This window comes from Muntiacus reevesi, chromosome 2 (genome assembly GCF_963930625.1).
Source record: "Muntiacus reevesi chromosome 2, mMunRee1.1, whole genome shotgun sequence".
Taxonomy (NCBI): Eukaryota; Metazoa; Chordata; class Mammalia; order Artiodactyla; family Cervidae; genus Muntiacus; species Muntiacus reevesi.
The window spans coordinates 266,667,398-266,688,054 of NC_089250.1; the positions used below are offsets into that span (position 1 = coordinate 266,667,398).

General features: G+C 55.2%; 1 protein-coding gene across 1 annotated transcript; it reads left to right on the plus strand.

Moving 5' to 3' along the window:
* Window positions 1-1,199: 1,199 nt before the first annotated feature.
* On the plus strand, window positions 1,200-19,779 carry EHD2 (EH domain containing 2). The gene is made up of 6 exons (XM_065926405.1): window positions 1,200-1,329; window positions 3,528-3,986; window positions 4,518-4,615; window positions 9,102-9,514; window positions 14,987-15,151; window positions 17,957-19,779. The coding sequence occupies exons 2-6, from the start codon at window positions 3,583-3,585 to the stop codon at window positions 18,506-18,508; spliced, it is 1,632 nt and encodes a 543-aa protein (XP_065782477.1). The 5' UTR covers window positions 1,200-1,329; window positions 3,528-3,582; the 3' UTR covers window positions 18,509-19,779.
* Window positions 19,780-20,657: the final 878 nt, after the last annotated feature.

Below are 20,657 nucleotides of genomic sequence, written 5' to 3' on the forward strand. Positions count from 1 at the left end.
ACAGATTGGGGGGGAGGCGGAAAAAAGAACATCTGAGCTTGAGCTTTGCAGTGGGGACTCCAGAGACTGCAAGGGCATCAAGGAAATTGGATGACACTGGGGACATATGTCAGAGACTCCCTGATTCGGAGGTCAGCAGGCAGCAAGATGCAGCCGCCACCCCGGTTGTTAAGGGCTCAAAGGGTATTTAATGGAGCAGAATACATCAGTGTGGAGCTTTTTCACTCCACTGACCCCTTCCTAGAATATTATGTTTAATGCACAAAATGAAACCCTCAGGATCACAAGGGAACCAATTATACTGAAATACAGTTATCAGTATTTTTTAATATCGACAAGGCTGTGACATGGTAATAGGGTCTGGTGTACCAGTGCACGATTAGAAAGCTAGCTCGCAGTGGGTCTAATCAGTGATGAGTAAGCAATCACTGGAAATTCCAAAAGCAGTGTGAGAACATTGAAGATTCCTCTTGATGACAGTCTGAAATCCTTGCTCTCACAGGATTCATGTTCTCGTGAGGGAGACCCTCCCTGAAGCAGAGAAATGTAAACTATGGTGATAAAGGCTGTGGAGAAGAATAAAGCAGCCAGAATGGATGGATGGTGGGTATTGCATTAAACAGGGAGATCAGGGAGGGCTTCTCGGAGGAGGTGACATTTGGGTGGAGGCCGGAAGGAGGGGAGGGAGGGAGTGAGGATGGGAGTGGCCGGGTGGGATTTTCCAGGTGGAGGAACAGCAAATGCAAAGGGCCCTGAAGTTAGAGGGTTGTCTGAGGAACAGTGGAGAGGCCAGTGTGGCCGGAGCTGAGTGATCGAGGGAGAGGAGAGGACACAGGGACCCTGCAGATCTTTCAGGGTCTTCTGGGCCACACTGGGGGCTTTGGCTTCTGCTTTGAGTGAAAGAACCATGGAGGGTTGTGTCATGCACTCGTTTCCGTTGAAAAAATTATTATGATTACTTAAAATTCTTATTGTTGGTGGTGTTACTGTTTTATTATTGCTGTTCCCATGTCAGGAAGGGAGACGGGGGTGGAGTTTGAATGCAGGACGGGAAACCCGCGCGCGCACCCATTTCGCAAAGGCACCCTGCCTGTCCCCACCAGGGGGCGTCAGAGGCCGGGCGCCCGGTTTGGGGATGGGGGGGCGCCTCGTCCCGCCCGCCCCCCCCTTCTCTGCCCCTCCCGTCCCTCCTCCCCGTTCTGGGCCCCACCCGGCTCAGACGGCTCCGGACGGGACCGCGAGCACAGGCCGCTCCGCGGGCGCCTCCGATTCCCGCGGGACCCCCGCCCAGCTCTCCCTTCCCGGCCCTGCAGTCTGCGCGCCCCCTCGGTGAGTGACCCCCAACCGAGGCTGTCGCCTCCAGGCCTCCGCCCGCGGAGCCCTCGAGCCTGCCCTGCCTCGGATCACTCCCCTGCTCGCCAAAGACCCTCAGTCTCCACCCCAGGCAGTGTGCAGGGGTCTCAGTTCTCCCCAGCTGCTCCGGAAACCTATCTCCCTCGCTGCCCCCCACCCCACACCAGCCCCTTCAATCTGTAACTGTGTTCCCCATTCTCCTCCTCCCTTCGCGCGTCGGTCCTTGCGGGCTCCCTCCACCGCATTCATACCCCTCTGCTCTATTCCTCCTCCCACCCCAAAAGCTCCTCTCCTACCTCACCAACCCCACTGCCTGTCCAGCCACCCCAAAGCGTCCTCACTAAGATGTCCCCCAGGTCCCTCCCCGTGTAGGACACCGCCCAGGGCCCCCTCCCTCTGCCAAAGTCCCAGGTCCTGGCTCCAGCCTCTCCTTCACCTTTCTGGCACACCCTCCCTGAATCCTCCCCCTCCCACACAAGCACACTTTTTTTTTTAAAGCATGGTTATGATTTTATGGACTTTTAACATACTGGATGTACAGTTTCTTTTTGGTGCTCAAATTGTCCCATCTTTGGCCAGTGGGAGTCCTGTCGAGACTGTGACATGCCCCATCCTGGTTTGAGCATTTCCCCACTATCTGACCCAGACTCACTTGTTCTTTCCCTGCCTCAGCCCTGGAATTAGCCATTTCTCCCAGAAGCCTCAGTTTCTCTTTTAGTGGAAAATGGTATCTAGAGACTCCCATCTGACCAAAAGTCGGTTCTGTACAAAGATCAGTAAAATTATAAGCATCCACTTAGACTGATCAAGAGGGCAAAAAGAAAGAAAGCAAAGACACAAATGAATGATAATCAAGAATGAAAGGGGGAGGGGGGACATCACTATGGATCCTACAGTGAATGGAAGGCTAGTAAGGGGATGTAGAGAATACAGTCTAGGTGCTGGGGGTGCTGGTTGCTGCTGGGTTGGTAATTCGTTCTCTCCCTAACTCCTTAGATCTGTGATAGGAGTGTTGGCTCTGAGGTCAGGTTACCTGGAGTCCCAGCTTGAAGCACTTGCTAACAAAGTGATTTCAGGGAAGTTATACTATCTTCCTGAACCTCTATTTCCTTGTCAGAAAAGTGGGGGTAATAATAGCCTTACCTTACAAGGCTGTTGTGAAGATTAAATGCGTTAAAGCAGTGTCTGGCATGCAGTAATCACAAATGTTACTATTCTTGTGAATGATAACATCATGATCTGGGGGGGATCCAGGCAGTATTGAGACTCATTTCTCATCCTTGTGCCCACATGTTCAGCCACTCTGTCCATCCATTTTACAGTTCCAGGTCCTGAAACCCACCATCCTCTCTGCCTAAATGCCCTTGTCACTCTTCAGGGAGCAGCTCAAAAGTCATTCTGGGGGGCTTCCCCTGTGGCTCAGCTGGTAAAGAATCTGCCTGCAATGCAGGGGACCTGGGTTCAACCCCTGGGATGGGAAGATCTCCTGGAGAAGGGAACAGCTACCCACTCCAGTATTCTGGCCTGGAGAGTGTGTATGGGAAAAGATTCCACGACACAACTAAGATGTGGTACAGCCAAATGAATAATAAATGTGGAGAGAAAAAAAAGTCAGCCTAGCCAGAGCTTTCCTAATCCTGTAATTGGTTCACCCCGTCCCCCTCTGGTGCCTACAAGTCCACCACCCAGCTTTTCCCAGGCCTCGCTGACTGCTCAGTGCCCCGGTTCTCTCCAAATGGAGGCTCTGAGTGTGTGGGGACTGGCCTCTGGTCTATTTTTGGACCCATACCTCTTGACACATGGTGCGATTTCAGTGAAAACTGCAAAATAATGGAAGGGGTGGGGATGGAGAAAGAAAAAGACGAAGGAATCCTTTTCTTCAGATCAGCTTCTGCATCCTTCCCCTTGTTTATCTCTTGGGCTTCCACCACCAATCTCGCTTCTTCCAGCAAGCCATTGTTTCTCTCTTTCTCTTCCTCCAGCTGGAATAATCACCTTCTTCCTCCTTCAGCCGTCAACACCTGCCATCCACTCTCAGTGCTCTCAGAAGCTCTCCGCACCCCCCCCCCCCACCTCATCCCACCACCCTTCTCCATCGATTCTACCTTCTGGCTCCCTTTCTTCTCCACCTCCTCCTCCAGGCAGTCCCCCATCAACATCCTCTCCTCCCACAGGTAGCCCTCGCTGTGCATCTCCGTCAGCGAGCTCAGCGGGCAGTGTGCAGCCACCATGTTCAGCTGGCTGAAGCGGGGCGGGGCTCGGGGCCAGCAGCCGGAGGCCATCCGCACGGTGACCTCGGCCCTCAAGGAGCTGTACCGCGAAAAGCTGCTGCCTTTGGAGGAGCACTACCGCTTCGGGACCTTCCACTCTCCGGCCCTGGAGGACGCTGACTTCGACGGCAAGCCCATGGTGCTGGTGGCCGGCCAGTACAGCACGGGCAAGACCAGCTTCATCCAGTACCTGCTGGAGCAGGAGGTGCCGGGCTCCCGGGTGGGGCCCGAGCCCACCACCGACTGCTTCGTGGCTGTCATGCACGGTGATACGGAGGGCACCGTGCCTGGCAACGCCCTGGTCGTTGACCCGGACAAGCCCTTCCGTAAACTCAACCCCTTTGGGAACACCTTCCTCAACAGGTGTGCAGCCAGCAGCCCGGAGGGTGTCTTCCTCTCCCTGGGCCCCATCTTTGTCCCGTCCCTGCCTGTGTCTCTCTGCTTTTCAGTCCTAATCCCCTTCTCTCTACTAGAGTCTTCCTCTTCTTGCCTTCTCTTGGGGAGCAGTTAAGCCAGTGACGCCTGAGTTCGACTCCTGTCTGGCTGTCTAGCTGGATGACTTTGGGCAAGCAACTTAACCTCTCTGTTTCTTATCCTCATCTGGAAAATGGGGATAACCATAGTCCTCCCTCCATAGGCCTGTTGTGGGGACTAGATGAATGAAAACGTACAAAGTGCTTAGAACAGCACCCCGCACAAAGTACGTGCTCAATTAACATCAGCTCTGATTTCTTTTTAGAGTCCTTATTCTCTGTCCTGATCTTCCTTTTCTCTATCAAGATTCTTCCCCTCTCCGAACCTGATTCTCCTCCGTGCAAGTCCTGGGTTCCCTTCTCATGTGTCCCCTCCTCCTACCGGTCCCTGCATTGACCCCTGACCTTCCCTCTGCCCCAGGTTCATGTGCGCCCAGCTCCCCAATCAGGTCCTGGAGAGCATTAGCATCATCGATACCCCGGGGATCCTGTCGGGGGCCAAGCAGAGAGTGAGCCGTGGTGAGTGAGGCTGGACCCCCGGGTCTGAGGGAGGAGGGCCCAGGGTCGCTGCTAGGACTGTGTGGGCCGGCCCTGAGCTGGCTGCGTAGCCAAAGGGAGCTGGTGGAAGGCTGTGACTCCTCGGAGCTGGCGCGCGCTGAAGGGTGGGGGAGGCGTGTGGATGAACACGTGTGAACCCGCTGCGGCTGCATGTCTGCGCGGGTCCAGAGGATGGGGGGTGGGGGGGTAGAGATCGAGAGAGAAGGAGACTCAAAGGTGCACATAGATTCAGAGGGCGAGGCCGGGATCCAGAGAGGATCCGGAGAGATGGGAGACCCAGCGAGAAGGCAGAGCCGGGCGGGGAGGCCCTGGGCCGCTGTCAGCGCCTGGCTCCACCTCTGGGCCACGGATGGGGCTGAGGAGGGCCCGGGACGGGGAGTCTGGGCAGGGGCCAAGGGCGGCCAGGAATTTATAAACAGCTGTGCGGGGAGAGCGGCGGGGGGAGGGGTGAATTCCAGCGGGGCCTCCGGGTGAGCCCGGCCCCCACCCCTGCCCCGCCTGGCTCGGTCTCCGCGCCGCACCCCCCTCATTTCTAGCCCCTTCCACCCCTGCCCCGCGAGGCCTGGGAGGCCAGAAACTGGGGCAAAGGAGGCTGCAGTGTGGGGCAGAGGGGACCGGGAGGCCTCGGCGAGGAGGCAGGGAGGCTGGGCCTCGCTCCGGCGAGGGCGCGGAGGGTTACCGGTGTCCCTGGCGGCTGCCCAGCAGGCGCCTGTCCCCCGGGAGAGAGGCAGGAGACAGCTGCATAGGACATGGGGGAGGCGGAGGGGAGCTGCCAGCCCGATGGGGGAGGCAGGGGGCGGGGCGGGGGGGGTCCCTCGGGAGAGTCGGAGGGGGGCCACTTCGAGTCATGGCGGGGATGCCAGATGGAGGCCCAAAGGAAGTCGGGGAGAGAACGGGGGTCTCTTTCTGTGGCTGCGGGAGGAGGAGAGTGTGTCTGTCTGTCTGTCTGTCTGTATGTATGTCTTGAGGGTGAGTGTGTGTATGAGCGTCTGTGCCCGTGTGGGTGGCTAGGTGTGACTTCGGGCAGCTCCAAGGGCCTGGGGGGCGGGGCGGCGCTTGTGGAACTGCGTGTGACTGTGACTGACCGCGTCTCCGTGGGTAGTTGTCTTGTGAAACGTGTGGTTGGTGTGTTGTGCAGGGGAACTTTTCTGTGACTTTGTGGATGATTTAGTGTGTGTCTGGGAAGGTGTGTGGGATTCCCAGGTGGCTCAGTGGTAAAGAACCCGCCTGCCAATGCAGGAGATGCAGGCGCGATCCTTGGGTGGGGAAGATCCTCTGGAGGAGGAAACGGCAGCCTATTCCAGTATTCTTGCCTGGAGGATCCTGTGGCCAGAGGAGCCTGCGTCCGTGTGACTGTGGGTGTGACTCTGAGGTGTCAGCGCTGTGCCTGTGTGTGTTGTACCTGTGTGTGTGGCCCTGTAGGACTGAGATGATTTTGTTAGATTGGGTGTAACCGCATCTCTGTATACAGTTGTGCCCTTGTGTGTACAAGTGAGAGTGTGTGTGTGTGCATGAGTGTATCTTTTGTGTAACTGTATATCATTGTGTCCTTTGGTGGGTGTGCAGGTGTGCACAGGCACGTTGCTTGCCTGCTCCTCTCTATCTGTTACGTTGTGTGGGTCTCACAACATCTTTGCCATTGTGTGACCTTGGATATCTGTGTAGGTTCCAGATTGCTCTCGAGGGTGTGTGTGAGGGTCTGCATCTTGTAGCGTGTGACTCGGATGGTGTCCAGGTGTATGCTTGCTCCTGAGTGCACGTGTGTATGTGCATGTGTGTATGTAGCCTCTGTAGAATATCTGTTAATGCACAGGTGTGTGACTGTAGCAGAGGGGAGCCTTCTGGCAGGGTTCAAATCTGGCCTCTGCTCCTTCTAAGCTGTGAAACCTCTGCTGAACCACTTAATCTCCCCGTGCCTTAGTTTTCTCACCTGTAAAATGGGAACATGAAGTCTCATGACATACCTCATTGACTTCCCCAGTGGTCCAGTGGTTAGGACTCCATGCTTCCATTGCAGGAGTGTGGGTTCAACTCCAACAGGGGGCTAAGATCCTGTAGCCTGCATGCCACGTGGCAAGGCCAAAAAAAAAAGAGTTAAAATGTGTGAGGCACTTAGAGCAGTATGTGGCCCACAGGAGGTGCTACGGAAGGTCCTGTGATGACTGCTTTTCGTCTGTGAGCCTGTCATTGTGCACCTGGGGTGTCTGCCTGCCACGTCTCCCATTCCCATGCTGACTCAACCTCCGTCCCTCCCTCCCTCCCTGCATGAGACACACTTTCCAAATCTGGATGTGTGTGTGTGTGTGTGTGTGTGTGTGTGTGTGTGTGTGTGTGTGTGACATTGCGGACAGAGGAGGGGCCCTAGCTTTGGCCCCTCTGTTGACCTGGCCCGCCCTCCCCGCAAAACAGCGTCCCCCACCCCATCCCATCCCATCCAGTCCCCTGTGACTACAGGATTCTGCTTGCGCCCAGGCAGGATGGGCCCGGCACCAGCTCCCCAGCAGAGCATGGAGGCCCCCGGGGCTGCGGCTCTGTGCTTCTGTGTCTGGAGCAAGTTAACCAGTGGACTCCTTAACCACTCTGTTCCTCAGTTTCCCCTTTTGGAAAATAGGGGTCATAAGAGTGCTTATCTCCTGGAGTCGTTTCGAAGATTCAGTGAGTTGAATCGGAGAGGGCATGCAGTGACTTCTGGTGAATCGGCCATGGCTCTCTGTCCCACCAGTTAACTCCTCGCCCTCCAGATCACCCCTCAATGTTTCCTCCTCCGGGAAGCCCTCCCTGACCACCCAGCCTGGGTGGGCAGGCACCCCCCCCCCGCCCGGGCTCCTGCGGCTCCCTGGATTTTCCCATCCCAGACTGGCCACTCTGGACGGTAAGCCCAGTGCAGACAGAACGGGGGCTGTCTGAGCCACCCTGTGTGCCCAGCACAGAGCAGGCTGCTCTGAGGGCGGCTCCTGGAGGGCTCCACCGCAGTGCCTAGCAGGCATCGTGAGGAACTTTTGAGGATTGATCGCCGTGTGCCTAGCTCCTTGGGGTTTTCTGGTTAGTTTTTAATGTTTATTCATTTGGTTGCATCGGGTCTTAGTTGCAGCGTGTGGGCTCCAGAGCGTGCGGGCTCAGTAGCTGCGCTGAGTGGGCTTAGCTCTTCCACAGCATGTGGGACCTTAGTTCCCCACCAGGGATCAAACCTGTGTCCCCTGCTCTGCAAGGTAGATTCTCAGCCACTGGACCAGCAGGGAAATCCTTGTTTTTTTGTTTTGTTTTTTAAGTTTTATTGTATAATTTACATGCCTAAAGCTCACTCCTTTTAAGTGTATAGTTCACAGCCAGGCACTCTTTAAGCTCTTCATATAGCTTAGCTCATGTGTATTCTTTCCATCTTCACACAGTCCTAGGAGGTAGGTTTTATGATGATTTTCATTTTACCAAAGAGGAAACAGAGGTTCAGAGAGGTTACTTGCTTCCTTAAGGTCACCTAGCGATAGAAGCAGAATCAGGATTGAAACCCAGGCCTTCCCCGACTGCCAAGTCAGGGGGTCTCAACGGCTCCTATCTGCTCTCCCAGGCATCACTTGCTGCTGAATGGATGAGTGAACGAAGAAATGAATGGTGAAAGGAATGAATGAATGGGCCCAGGAGCCAGCTGTTGGCGGGATAGGTGCCCTACAAAGGCAAGGACTTTGTGTGTTCTCTGTGGGATCCCGTGTCCAGGACAGGGCCCAGTACACAGGAGACTCTTGGTAATTTATCGTTAATAAATTTATAATATTTAACATCTGCTATGGCAAGACTCTAATAAGGGCCCATGTAAAATCTTCAGTTGCTGGATGGTAGGGCGATCTGACACATCCTGGGGAGGAGTTGGGGTTGATGGTGGCATTTGGGGGACTCAAAGGTCCATAGAAGCATAGGGAGTTTATTAGGAAACATTTCAGTGTTTTAATAAGGGGACCGTTGCAAGCTGCTAATATTTGCCCAAAGAATGAATGGAAAGGTGAGGGGGTGATTTGTCCTCCGTAGTTGGATGGCTAGAGGGCCAGCCAGAGTGATGGTGAAATTCTGGAGGCTGAGGGCCTGGAGCTATTCCCCACAGACAAAATTTTCAGTGGTTAACAACCTGAACATCTGTACAGTCCAGTTTGAGCCAAAAACAATGAATGTGTCCCAATGGCCGAAGGCTGGGGGCTGACCTCTGCTTTGGGGGACTGGAGCCTCTGTGACTGAGTGGTAAAAAATCCGCCTACAGTGCAGGAGACACAAGAGACGGTTGAACTCCTGGGTGGGGAAGATCCCCTGAAGGAGGGTCTGGCAACCCACTCCAGTATTCGTGCCTGGAGAACCCCATTGGACAGAGGAGCCTAGGGGGCTACAGTCCATGGGGTCACAGAGTCGGACACGACTGAAGCGAGCACGTAGGCACACGCCCCGTACCACCCCTCCCCTGCAGGCTACGACTTCCCGGCTGTGCTGCGCTGGTTCGCGGAGCGCGTGGACCTCATCATACTGCTCTTCGATGCTCACAAGCTGGAGATCTCGGACGAGTTCTCGGAGGCCATCGGCGCCCTGCGAGGCCACGAGGACAAGATCCGCGTGGTGCTCAACAAGGCCGACATGGTGGAGACGCAGCAGCTGATGCGTGTCTACGGGGCGCTCATGTGGGCGCTGGGCAAGGTGGTGGGCACGCCCGAGGTGCTGCGCGTCTATATCGGCTCCTTCTGGTCCCAGCCCCTGCTGGTACCGGACAACCGGCGCCTCTTCGAGCTGGAGGAACAAGACCTTTTCCGGGACATCCAGGGCCTGCCGCGCCATGCGGCGCTGCGCAAGCTCAATGACCTGGTGAAGAGAGCCCGGCTGGTGCGGGTGAGCAGTGATGGGGGGTGGGAAGGCAGCGGCCGCTCTTGCCTTTTCCCTGATGCTCCTCTGCTTGGCTGCTGGTCCCTGATCTGGCATCAGCTCTCTGGTGAGTTAGTTCTCTAATCTGAGAAAGTTCTCCTGTTGTGCCTGGCCCTCTGCCAGGTGGTACTGGGAAGGGAGCTCTGACCAAGGCAGTCCAGGGGAGAAGACCGTTTCATCCCCAGAGTGACCATCCGGCATAGTCAGGGCTGAGAACTGGGGAGCCCAGGGGAAAGCCCTGGAGAACTTCTTGGAGGAGAGAGCATCTGAGTTGCAAACTGCAGGATTATGAGGATGAGGAGGGAAAAGGATTCTAGAAAATGGGGCCAGCAAGTGCATGGACTGGCGATGAGAACATGGCCAGTTCGAGGAAGAGGGGAAATGCCAGTGTGGAAGCCAGTGTAGATGATGGGAGTAAAGGCATCTGGGGGATGGGGGTGGGAGTGAGGTGGGTGAGAGTCAGATCACCCGGGACCGTGGTCTGGAACCTGTGCTTTGTCCCAAGGGCACTGGGGAGCCACGGAAGGACTCAGGGTAGGGGAGGGACAGGGTCAGACCCTTGCTGCCTTCTGGAGGGTGGATCCAAGGGCAGTAAGACTGGGTTCCCAGACTAGGGAGGAGGCTGGGGGACCGAGGAACCAGGAGGAGCCTGGATCAGGACATAGCCTCGGGGAAGGGGAGGGGAGCACTGATTTAAGAGCGTTTTTGGAGGCCGAATGGAACGTTCGTTCGCAGGGGAGGCTGCCAGCCAGGCTGGAGGTGGGGCAGGAAGTCGAGCAGGCAAGGAGGCCTGGAAGGTTATGGGGGTGGAGGAGCCTGAGGTATTGGTTTAAGGAGCAGCAGAGGGGGTGAGTCAGAGCCCCCACCCCCCACCCCAGGAATCCTCCTTAGGAGGGAGCGGCCCAGTGTGGTCAGCTCCTGAAGCCTCCAGAAAACACCTTTCTCTCCTCTGCCCAGGTCCTGGACTGTCTCTGTCTGTCTCTCTCTTTAGATCTCATTTCTACCTCTTTCTGGTTTTTTTCTCTTATTTTTCCCCTCATCATTCTCTTTTCTCTTTCTCTCCTCTCTCTTCATCTTTTCCCTCCCTCGGTCTCCCCCTGGTTCACCCGCTTCCCCCACGGACCCCGGCCCCGCAGGCCCCTCGGTAAAGCCGACAGCAGCTGAGCTAGAACTCCAAGGTCCGTGGGAGCGAGGGGCGGGGTGGGGCCGGACACCTGGTGCCCCCACCAAGCAGGAGGCGGCTCCGGAAACCCAGACAAACCCCGGAGTCCCGGACCCGCGCCCCGGCTCAGCCCGCCCACCCACCTTATCTCTTCCTGGCACCTTCCCCCGCTTCCTCTCTGGAAAAGCCATTAGCGCCCTCCCTCCTCCCGTCTTCTGGGTTGCTGAAGAGCGACCCGTAGGCTCCGCCCCCTCTCCCCATTGGCCCGCTCTCACAGGCCCCACCCACTGGGCTGGCCACACCCCTGCCCTGATTGGCCCTCTCAGACCTGCAGACCACGCCTCCCCCTTGCTCCTCTGTGGCTCCCCCGCGCTGCTGAAAATACGGGGTCTGCTGTGACCAAGCCTCGGCGCCCTTTCCTGCCCTGTGTCACCCGCTCATCCCCCACGTGTGATTCTGCCACACCTGGTCCAGCCATCAAACAGCAGCCCACACCATTCACCTCCCCACCTGCTTTCCCCCAACAGTACAAGGCCTCTCCTCTCTCTTGGTAACTACCCCTCTATGCCTCAGTTTCCCTGTCTGTAACGATCTAGGATGTGGGTGAGCCCTCTGGCCCTGCCCTTTGTTTGAAGCGACAGCTGCTGTTAGAAGGGTCAATTTCCATGGGTTGTGTGATGCTTGAGCACAGGTCAAGACCCTTGATGGGCAGGGTCTTGGGAGGTTCTGATTCTAAAGAGGCCAGGATTCCCTGAGCCTTCCTACGGAGCTCTCTGAGGCAGCTCAGTAGCTTTCATTCCACAAATTGTGACCGAGGGCCGACAGTGGGCTCCTGTACTGTTCTAAACCCTGGAGACGCTGCAGGAAACAAAAGCAGATAGTTTCTTTTCTTGTAGAATTGCTTTTTAATGGGGAAGTGAGTATTAAATTCAGCTCTAATAACTGAATGTGATAAGGATTATGAAGAAACATGAAGCAGAGGAGAGACTGGTGGGCTATTTAAGGGACTAAGGGCATCAGGGAGGGTCTCCTGGAGGAGGTGATTCTCGAGCAGAGAACTAAAGGAGGGGGAAGGGTGGACAGAGTGGAGATATGGGGGAAACTATACCCAGGCATAGGAAACAGCAAGTGCAAAGGCCCTGAAACCGGGACATGCTTGAATATGGAGCCCTGGAGGAGACAGGATGGTGGAGATGAAAGGATATGAGGATTCAAAGCCAGCCAAGGTGCCACCAGAATGTTTAGCGTTCTAAATCTGTGACTCACTAAAAGGAATTTTTAGTGAGTGTTTTTAACTGAACATTTAAGACCATCTCATGGGAAAGCACTCACGTACTGTCAAAGGTGCCCCCTCCCACCCCTGACCCCAACAGCCCTCAGGTTCTCTTTCTTGCAGACAACCCCCAAGAGTAGTTTCTTCTTTTTCCAGATACATTCTATTTTTACTTAAGCATGTCCATTTAATTATTGAGCTTCCTATTTAAAAATAGGGCTTCCCTGGTGGCTCAGACGGCAAAGAATCTGCCTGCAATGCGGGAGACCTGGGTTCCATCCCTGGGTTGGGACAATCCCCTGGAGGAGGGCATGGCAACCCACTCCAGTATTCTTGCCTGGTGAATCCGCATGGACGGAGGAACCTGGTGGGCTGTAGTCCATGGGGTCTCAGAGTCAGACACGACTGAGCGACTAAGCTCAGCTCATTTAAAAACAGGACATGTGAATGCTGGTTTTCTCTCCTGTTTACTTTTTGATAACATACGAGATTGTGGCCCAAAGGTTCTCAGGTTCACTGGTTTACTTCACAAATATTTCTTGAGTCTTTTCTCTGCACACTGTTCCAACGCTGGGGACAGAGGAAACAGAGAAGGTCCCAGCCCTCCTGGAGCGCACGTTCTGATGGAAGGAGACAGAATAAGTAAATAATGATGGATTGGGATAAGTGCTGTGAATGAAACAATGAAAGTAAAGATTGAAAGAAATTGGATGGTGGTGCTTGGGGCACCTGCTTCCCACAGGATGGTCTCTGGGAGGAGGTGACATCAAAAGGAAGCTGAAGGGTGGTATTTCCCCGGTGGCCCAGCTGTTAAGCCTCTGCCTTCCAGTGCAGGGGGCACAAGCTCAATCCCTGGTTGGGGAACTAAGAACTAAGATCGACATGTAGCCTGGTGCGGCCAAAAAAAGAAAAAGGAAGCTGAAGGACTCAGTTGTTGGAAGACCAGGGCGGAATTCCAGGCAGAGGGTAGCATGTGCAAAGGCCTTGATGTAGGAAAGAGTTTTGCAGGCTGATATAAAAATGAAAAAAAAAAAAAAAAAGAAGGCAGTTGAGGAAGCTGGAGCAGATGGGGGCAGGGGGCAAGGCATGCAGAGCAGTGCTTCTCAAACCTTTCCATCTCAGGACCTCATTACACTCTTAAATATTACTGAAGACCCCAAAGAGTTTGTATATACACAGATTAGATCTTTCTATATTAACCATATTAGGAAACCGAGGGAATTCACTGGTGGTCCAGAGGTTAACACTTGGCGCTTTCACCGCCATGGCCTGAGTTCACTCCCTGGTCAGGGAACTAAGATCCCACAAGCCTCATGTTGCACCCCAAAAAAGAAAAAGTTAAAACTGAGAAAACGTTTCATTTTCTCTCATAATATTAATTAACCAACAATACTTATATTGGCCTCACCATGAGGCTTGTAGGATCTTACTTCCCCAACCAGGGATTGAACCTGAGCCCTTGGCAGTGAAAGTGTGGAGTCCTAACCACTGGACCACTGGGGAATTCCCAAAAAATACTTACATACTTAATAGTAGATAACAATTTATTATAAATGTTATCAATACATTATTGATCATGTCAATGTATATTAACAGATATTGATAGTCTTATCAAATCATTTAAAATAGCAAGAAAAACCTACTGCCTGTTAACCTAAATAACAGATGTTTTGGGCTTCCCTGGTGGCTCAGATGATAAAGAATCTGCCTGCAATGCAGGAGACCTGGATTTGATCTCTGGGTCGGGAAAATCCCCTGTAGAAGGAAATGGCAACCCACTCCAGTATTTTTTTTTTTTTTTTAATCCACTCCAGTATTCTTGCCTGGAGAATCCCATGGACAGAGGAGCCTGGTGGGCTATACAGCCCATGGGGTCACAGAGTTGGACATGATGAGCGACTAAGCCCGCTAACACACAACAGATGTTTTATGAAAATTAACTTTTCCAAAACCCCCCAAAAAAACAACTTAGAGAGGACAGTGGCCCTGTTTTACATGTTTGCAAATCTCTTTAATGTCTGGCTTCAAAGGCAACATCTGGATTCGAACATCTGTTTCTACATTCAGTTAGTTGCAGGATCTTTTAGCCTTTAACAATTGCACGATTCACTCAGGAGGAAATGAAGGTAAAAAAAGACGCATAGCACCTCAGCATTCTTGTGAAAGTAGTTTTGAGTGTGCAAACCCCTAAAAGAGTCTTGGGGACCCCCCTGGGGATTCCCCGGACCACACTTGGAGAATTGCTGCCATAAGGCCTTGGCGGCTGTGGGAGGAATTTTGCACTTGGATAAGAAGCAAATTGAGACTTGGGAGCAGTGTCTCATGGTCTGGCACTTGTTCCTAAAAAAAAAAAAAAAACCTCCAGCTGCTGCTTCATGGGGAAAGGATTGAAGGGGCCAGAGGGTGAGCCAGGAGTCCAGTGGGGTGACAAGTCTGTCCCCCACCAGGCAAGAGATGGTGAGGTGGAGAGAAATGGGAAAGTGTAAGAGAGGTTTAGGAGCTTAAAGGAACGACTGATGAAATGGATGTGACCAATGAGGAGGGAGAATCAAATCAGGAGTAATTTCCAGATCTCTGGGCTCCGTTGGGCAGGCAGAGGTGGGGGGGTTGCCATTTGCCTCCAGAGATGGGCACAGCTGAGGGTGACGCGGCGGGGGCGGGGCCTGAATTCCACCGCGGGCGTCCTGACTTGGAGCTGTCCAGGAATGTTGACAAGGCAATCGGCTGAGTTGAGCTCCAGGGAGAGGCCGAGGCTGGTATGTAGACTTGGCAGTGGACGTGGAGGGATATTGAAGCCACAGGAGGGGCTGAGATGACCTAGAAGAGAGGGCGAGCCCCTGTATTCACAGCGGCGGCAGCAGCTCACCTGTGACTGTTAGAAATTCACACTCTCAGGCCCCACGCTGGACCTGGTGAATCAGAAACTCCAACCAACCCATGTTTTAAGGAGCTCCCCACCCCGGGTGACAGAGGCAGGCTCAGGCGAGAACTCTCCTCCCTCCAGGTTCACGCCTACATTATCAGCTACCTGAAGAAGGAGATGCCCTCCGTGTTTGGGAAGGAGAACAAGAAGAAGCAGCTGATCCTCAAGCTGCCTGTCATCTTCGCCAAGATTCAGTTGGAGCATCACATATCTCCTGGTGACTTCCCGGACTGCCAGAAGATGCAGGTGGGTGGGCGCCCAGGAGGGAGGGACAAGGGGTGATGGAAAGGTCAGCTTCCGTAGGCTCAGGATGGGGCCTCGAAAACTAGAGGGATGGATGGCAGGTTCCTGAAAGTACCTCCCACGAATGGTTCTGTGAGAGTATGGTTGTGTGAGTTAGGATAAGGGAGTGAAGAGAAAACCCAGAGTAATAGTGGCTTAATTAGGATAGAAGTTTATTTTTCTCCTTCATAAATATCTTGGGAGATGGTCCAGGGCTGGTTTGGTGCTTTACAGAATCAGGGATCCAGTTCTCTTCTGTCCATGCCTGGCCCATTCTCCTCCATGCCTGGCCTCCAGGCCCAAGAACCCCTCATGGTACAAAATGGCTGTGGAAACTCCAGCCATTGTGTCTGCATTCCAACCAGCAAGACGTGGGGGAGGGGGGAGCTAATGGTACAATCTCTCTAAGAACAACTTTTAGAACAGTGCCATCCAATACTACTTTCTATGATGATGGAAATGTTCTATGCTTTGCTGTCCAATGTAGTGGGCACTAGCCACATTAAACCTGAATTTTTAGGTTTTAATTTTAACTAATTTAAATAACCACATGTGGCTACTATATTGAATAGGGTAATTCTGGAGTTGCAAGCACAGCTTGTGCTGACTTCTGGTTGACCAGAGCATAGTCACATGGCCACAGTGCTGTAAGGGAAGCTGGGAAGTGTAGTTTTTCCTCCAGGTGCCCAGGTAACATTCGGGGATTCTATAGTGAGGAGGAAGGGAAGATGGATATTGGGGGATCACTGAAGGCTCCTCCCCTGTTCAGGCCTAGGATTAGCCGGTGACTCGGAAAGCCCTGGGTCTGGGTGTGGCAGCCTGGGGTGAATGAAGAGTCGCTGGAGGTGAGCAGGGGCAGGAGCAACCAGTGGACGTGGGGACAGAGGTCCAAGCTCAGGCATGGAGGCGAGGACTAGCCCCTTGGCCCAGGCTTTGCTTTGAGGCTGTGTTGGGGTGATACTCAAAGCCTGTGACCTTTGGGTCTGCAATGTTTCTACTCCAAGACTGAGGAATTAGAGTACAGTGAAATTCCTCTTGGCCACTGACTAGCTCCGTGAACCTGTGCAAGTCACTCACCCTTCCTGAGCCTGAGTTTCTTCAACTGGAAAATGGACATCATCCTGATTGTATCTACCCTGGATGCTGAATTGGCTGGTGTTAGTGACTTCCTCAGGACAGTATCTGGCACTGAGTTAGGGCTGGATCAAGGTTTCTCAACCTCTGAGCTACTGACATTTAGGACTAGATAATTCTTCATTGTAGGGGGCTGTCTTGTGCATTGCAGCCCCCTGGATTTAGCAGCATCCCTGGGCTCTACTCGCTAGATGTCAGTAGTACTCCCGAATTACGACAGTCAGAAACATCTCCAGATATTGCCCACTGTCTCCTTGGGGATACCACCATCCCTGGCTGAGAGCTGCTGGACTCAATAAAGAGCAGCCGTGAAGATTACACTGATGTTTACTGAGCACTTGATCCAGAGGAATTCATTTAGCCTTTGCCACCTCCCAATGAGGGCAGTGCTAGTTCTCAACCTGTTTTACAAATCTGAAAACTGACAGGGAAACCAGAGAGGTCAAGTCACTTTCCTGAGGATGCACAGCTCCCAAGTTACAGCTGGGCTGGAACCTGGGCAGTCTGGCCTTGGAGTCCTCCTCACTCACAACCATCACACCCCTGTCACTTTTTTGTCATTATGATTTTTTTTTTTTTCGGGCTGGGCTGGGTCTTCGTTGCTGCTTAGGCTTTTCTCTAATGGTGGTGAGTGGGGATTACTCTGGTTGTGGCGCGTGGGCTTCTCGCTGTGGTGACTTGTTTCGGAGCACAGGCTCCACGGCATGTTGGCTTCAGTCGTTGCTGCGCCTGGGTTCAGTAGTTGCGGCTCTCGGGCTCTGGAGCACAGGCTCAACAGCGTGGCACTCGGGCTTAGGTGCTCCGAGGCATGCGGGATCATCTCAGATCAGGGATCACGCCCGTGACTCCGGCATTGGCAGACAGATTCTTTACCACTGAGCCCCACCAGGGAAGGCCCCACACCCCTGTCTCTTTATGGTCTCTTGTGATCTTTGTGCCTTGGCTCTGGAAATTTAACCTGGCGCCAGAATGTGGATCAGTCTTTGCAGCGACTCTCCTGGTGCAACTGACTTGGCAACAGCGCATGTGAGAAGCAGGGTGACCACAGACTCCGCCCAGCAGCGGCTCAGCTCTTGCACCAGCTGACTTCTTGCCTGGGGCCAGGATTCCGGGGTGGGGGGTGGGGGGGGGGCGGTCCCAGGATCTCCTGATGACTTGTCCATCCCAAACCTAAACCACCAAATAGGGAGCAAGCTGCTTAACCCTTTCTGTGTGGTGGGGTAACAGAGCCAGCAGGGTGGCAGGAACTGCATTTTCTTAACTTGCATGATGGTCGGGGGTGCTGGCTGGGCGGCTGGGGTGCCGTAGCGGGTGGGCAGGGCCGAGGGCTGTGCTCTGGTAAAGCTCATGTCACCATGTGGAAATCCTCCTCCACTGGCTGGCGGACAGCTGCTGCTCTGAGTCAGAGGTCCCTGTTCTCCCTCTCGCCCAGTGAGTCACGGGGCGATGGGACCTCACTGCCAAGTCTCTTCTGAGTGGTGGGTACCCAGGTGAATTGGGGTGTTCCCCCATAATCAGATACTTCTGTCCGTCTCCATCAAGAGCTGCCCAAGTGTCCTGGAGCCAGCACGGGGCTGGGGGGCTTGGGGATGGTGCCTCCTGACTTGTCTGTGTCCCCCCCCTCCCTGCAACCAGGAGCTGCTGATGGCTCATGACTTCACCAAGTTCCACTCGTTGAAGCCGAAGCTGCTGGAGGCCCTGGATGAGATGCTGACCCACGACATCGCCAAGCTCATGCCCCTGCTCCGGCAGGAGGAGCTGGAGAGCACGGATGTGGGTGTGCAGGGGGGCGCTTTCGAGGGCACCCACATGGGTCCCTTCGTGGAGCGGGGGCCCGACGAGGCCCTGGAGGACGGCGAGGAGGGCTCGGATGATGACGCCGAGTGGGTGGTGACCAAGGACAAGTCCAAGTATGATGAGATCTTCTACAACCTGGCGCCGGCCGACGGCAAGCTGAGCGGCACCAAGGCCAAGACCTGGATGGTGGGTACCAAGCTCCCCAACTCCGTGCTGGGCCGCATCTGGAAGCTGAGTGATGTTGACCGCGACGGCATGCTGGATGATGAGGAGTTCGCCCTGGCCAGCCACCTCATCGAGGCCAAGCTCGAGGGCCACGGGCTGCCGACCAACCTGCCCCGCCGCCTGGTGCCACCTTCCAAGCGGCGCCACAAGGGCTCGGCCGAGTGAGCCAGCCCCCGCCCCACCCTTGCCTGCCCGTTCCTCCCTCTTGCCCTGCTGTGGCTCCCCAGCTCCGGATGGCTGCACACACACCTCCACCCCTGGCCCACAAGCGCGCTGCCTGCCCACTCTCCCAGCTGTAAGGATGGGGGTCCCGCTGCCCCCACCCCTCACTGTCAGACAGTGGGGACCAGGGGAGGGGCAAGGCTTCTCTGCCCACCCTTCACACCTCTACCCTCACGTTACACTTAGCACATCATTCCGACACTTAACACACAGAAGCACCCATCCGTGCCTCATTCATTCACGTATTTATTGAGCACCTTCGGTGTTCAGGGTTCTTTCTAGACACTGGGGAGTAAAGCAGACACATTTATCTGCTGCTCTCATGGAGCTGACATTCTCAGGAGAGGGCACACCCCAGGGTCACTCGCACTCAGACACACACCCAGCCGCAACCAGTCTGATCCCTGGTTCTGAGCAAGACCCCTCGCCGATCCCCATAAGTGAGCCGCCTCTTGGTTGAAATGACTAACACAGGGGCCCCACCGCCCCACTTCTCTTGCCCATTGGGGCAAGGCCCCTCCACCCCATCAGGTCCTCAGGCCTAGGGACCACGGCGGGGCTCAGAGCGGGGAGATGCAACCTCCTACTTCCTTCCTCCGCGGGACCCCTCTCAGCCCCTCCCCCCAGCTCCGGCCACACCCCTTTCTTGACCAAGGATCCTCCGTGGACGAAAAGCCCCCTCCACGCCTGCTCCTCCCAGACCCGCGCACACTCTGAGGCCTTCTGTCCTCCGCGGCTCACCTGCTCTGGAATGAAAGTTTGGCCTGCTACCTGCTCCCCCCCGCCAGGCTCCCCACAACTGATGGTCTGCATTTCAGACGGCGGGGGGCACGGCCTCTCCGCCCACCGTCCATATTTAAGTGGAGCCCCTGCCAGATAGGAAAGCCCCAGGATGTCATTTTAGTCCCCTTTTCAGGGACGTCGTGGGGGGAGGGGTTCTTGGTGCTACAGCCCTCCCTCCCCTCCCCTAAAAGGAACTCTCACCCCCCACTACACACACCTTTCCCTGCCTTCACCACATACTAGTGCCTGACCCTGGTGGGGGACCCCACGGAAAAAGATGGGGCGAAGAGCGAAATAGATGGGGATGACGCCCCCTCCAGGGAGCTCGCTGGGATTTCCACGCCCATCACCCCTCACCCCATGCCCCGGAGGGGACTGTGAACGGAATAGCGTTCCCACAGTGCAAATAAAGCCAAGGCTTCTTTCCCAGAGTGAGTCTGGCTGTCTAGCGATGGGATGAGGGCAGGGATCGCTCTCCGCCCAAACCCCCCGGGGAAGGAGGGCCCTGGGCGGGACCTCACGGTGCAGGGGCTGGGGGGAGGGGGTCCCCTCCAAGCTCTCAGGGGCGGAGGTGGAGGCCATGACTCAATGCATCGGGAGCCTGATGACTCAGGCCTGGGCTGGGGGCCAGACCGACATATTTTCCGTAGAAAAGTTACTCTGGGACCCTCCCTCTGGGACATCCCTCCCTCCTACCTCCTGCCTTGGGAGCCTGGGAACCAAGCCCTGGGGCGTGCGCGTGTGTGTGCGCGCGGGCGCGCGCACCCCTGCCCTCCTCCAACGTCCACCCACACAACCTGGGTACACAGTTCTTGACAAGTAACACCAGCGGGCTCCCGGAGGAGAGGCGATGATGCTGCCCATCAGGACCACCAAGTGTGCGCACGCGCTGGCTCACACCAGGGGGCTCAGCCTCCGCAACGCAGCGGACCCAGCTCCTGGTTCCGCGAACTCACACCCAGGCCACACCCACGGCGCCCGGGGACACGCTGTCCTCGCGCCTTCCCCGCCCACGCGCGCCCAGTGGCTCGGCTCCTGGCGCCCCCTGGTGGACGCTCGAGAGCTAGGCTGGCGAGTCGTAGACCAGACTTCACTCGTTCGCAGCTCGTTCCGCGCCCTCTGCAACAACGTCTGACAAGCCCGATATGGCGGAGATTGAGAAGTTCGATAAGTCGAAATTGAAGAAAACGGAAACGCAAGAGAAAAACCCACTGCCTTCGAAAGAAACGATTGAACAGGAGAAGCAAGCAGGCGAGTCGTCATGAAGCGTGCGCCGCCAGTATGCACTGTACATTCCACAAGCATTGCC

Excerpts from the sequence above, each read along its gene's own strand:
- EHD2 (XM_065926405.1), top strand. The coding sequence starts at position 3,583 with ATGTTCAGCTGGCTGAAGCGGGGCGGGGCTCGGGGCCAGCAGCCGGAG. Across the intron at positions 3,987-4,517 it reads GGGAACACCTTCCTCAACAG|GTTCATGTGCGCCCAGCTCC; the intron begins GTGTGCAGCCAG and ends CCTCTGCCCCAG. Across the intron at positions 9,515-14,986 it reads AGAGAGCCCGGCTGGTGCGG|GTTCACGCCTACATTATCAG; the intron begins GTGAGCAGTGAT and ends TCCTCCCTCCAG.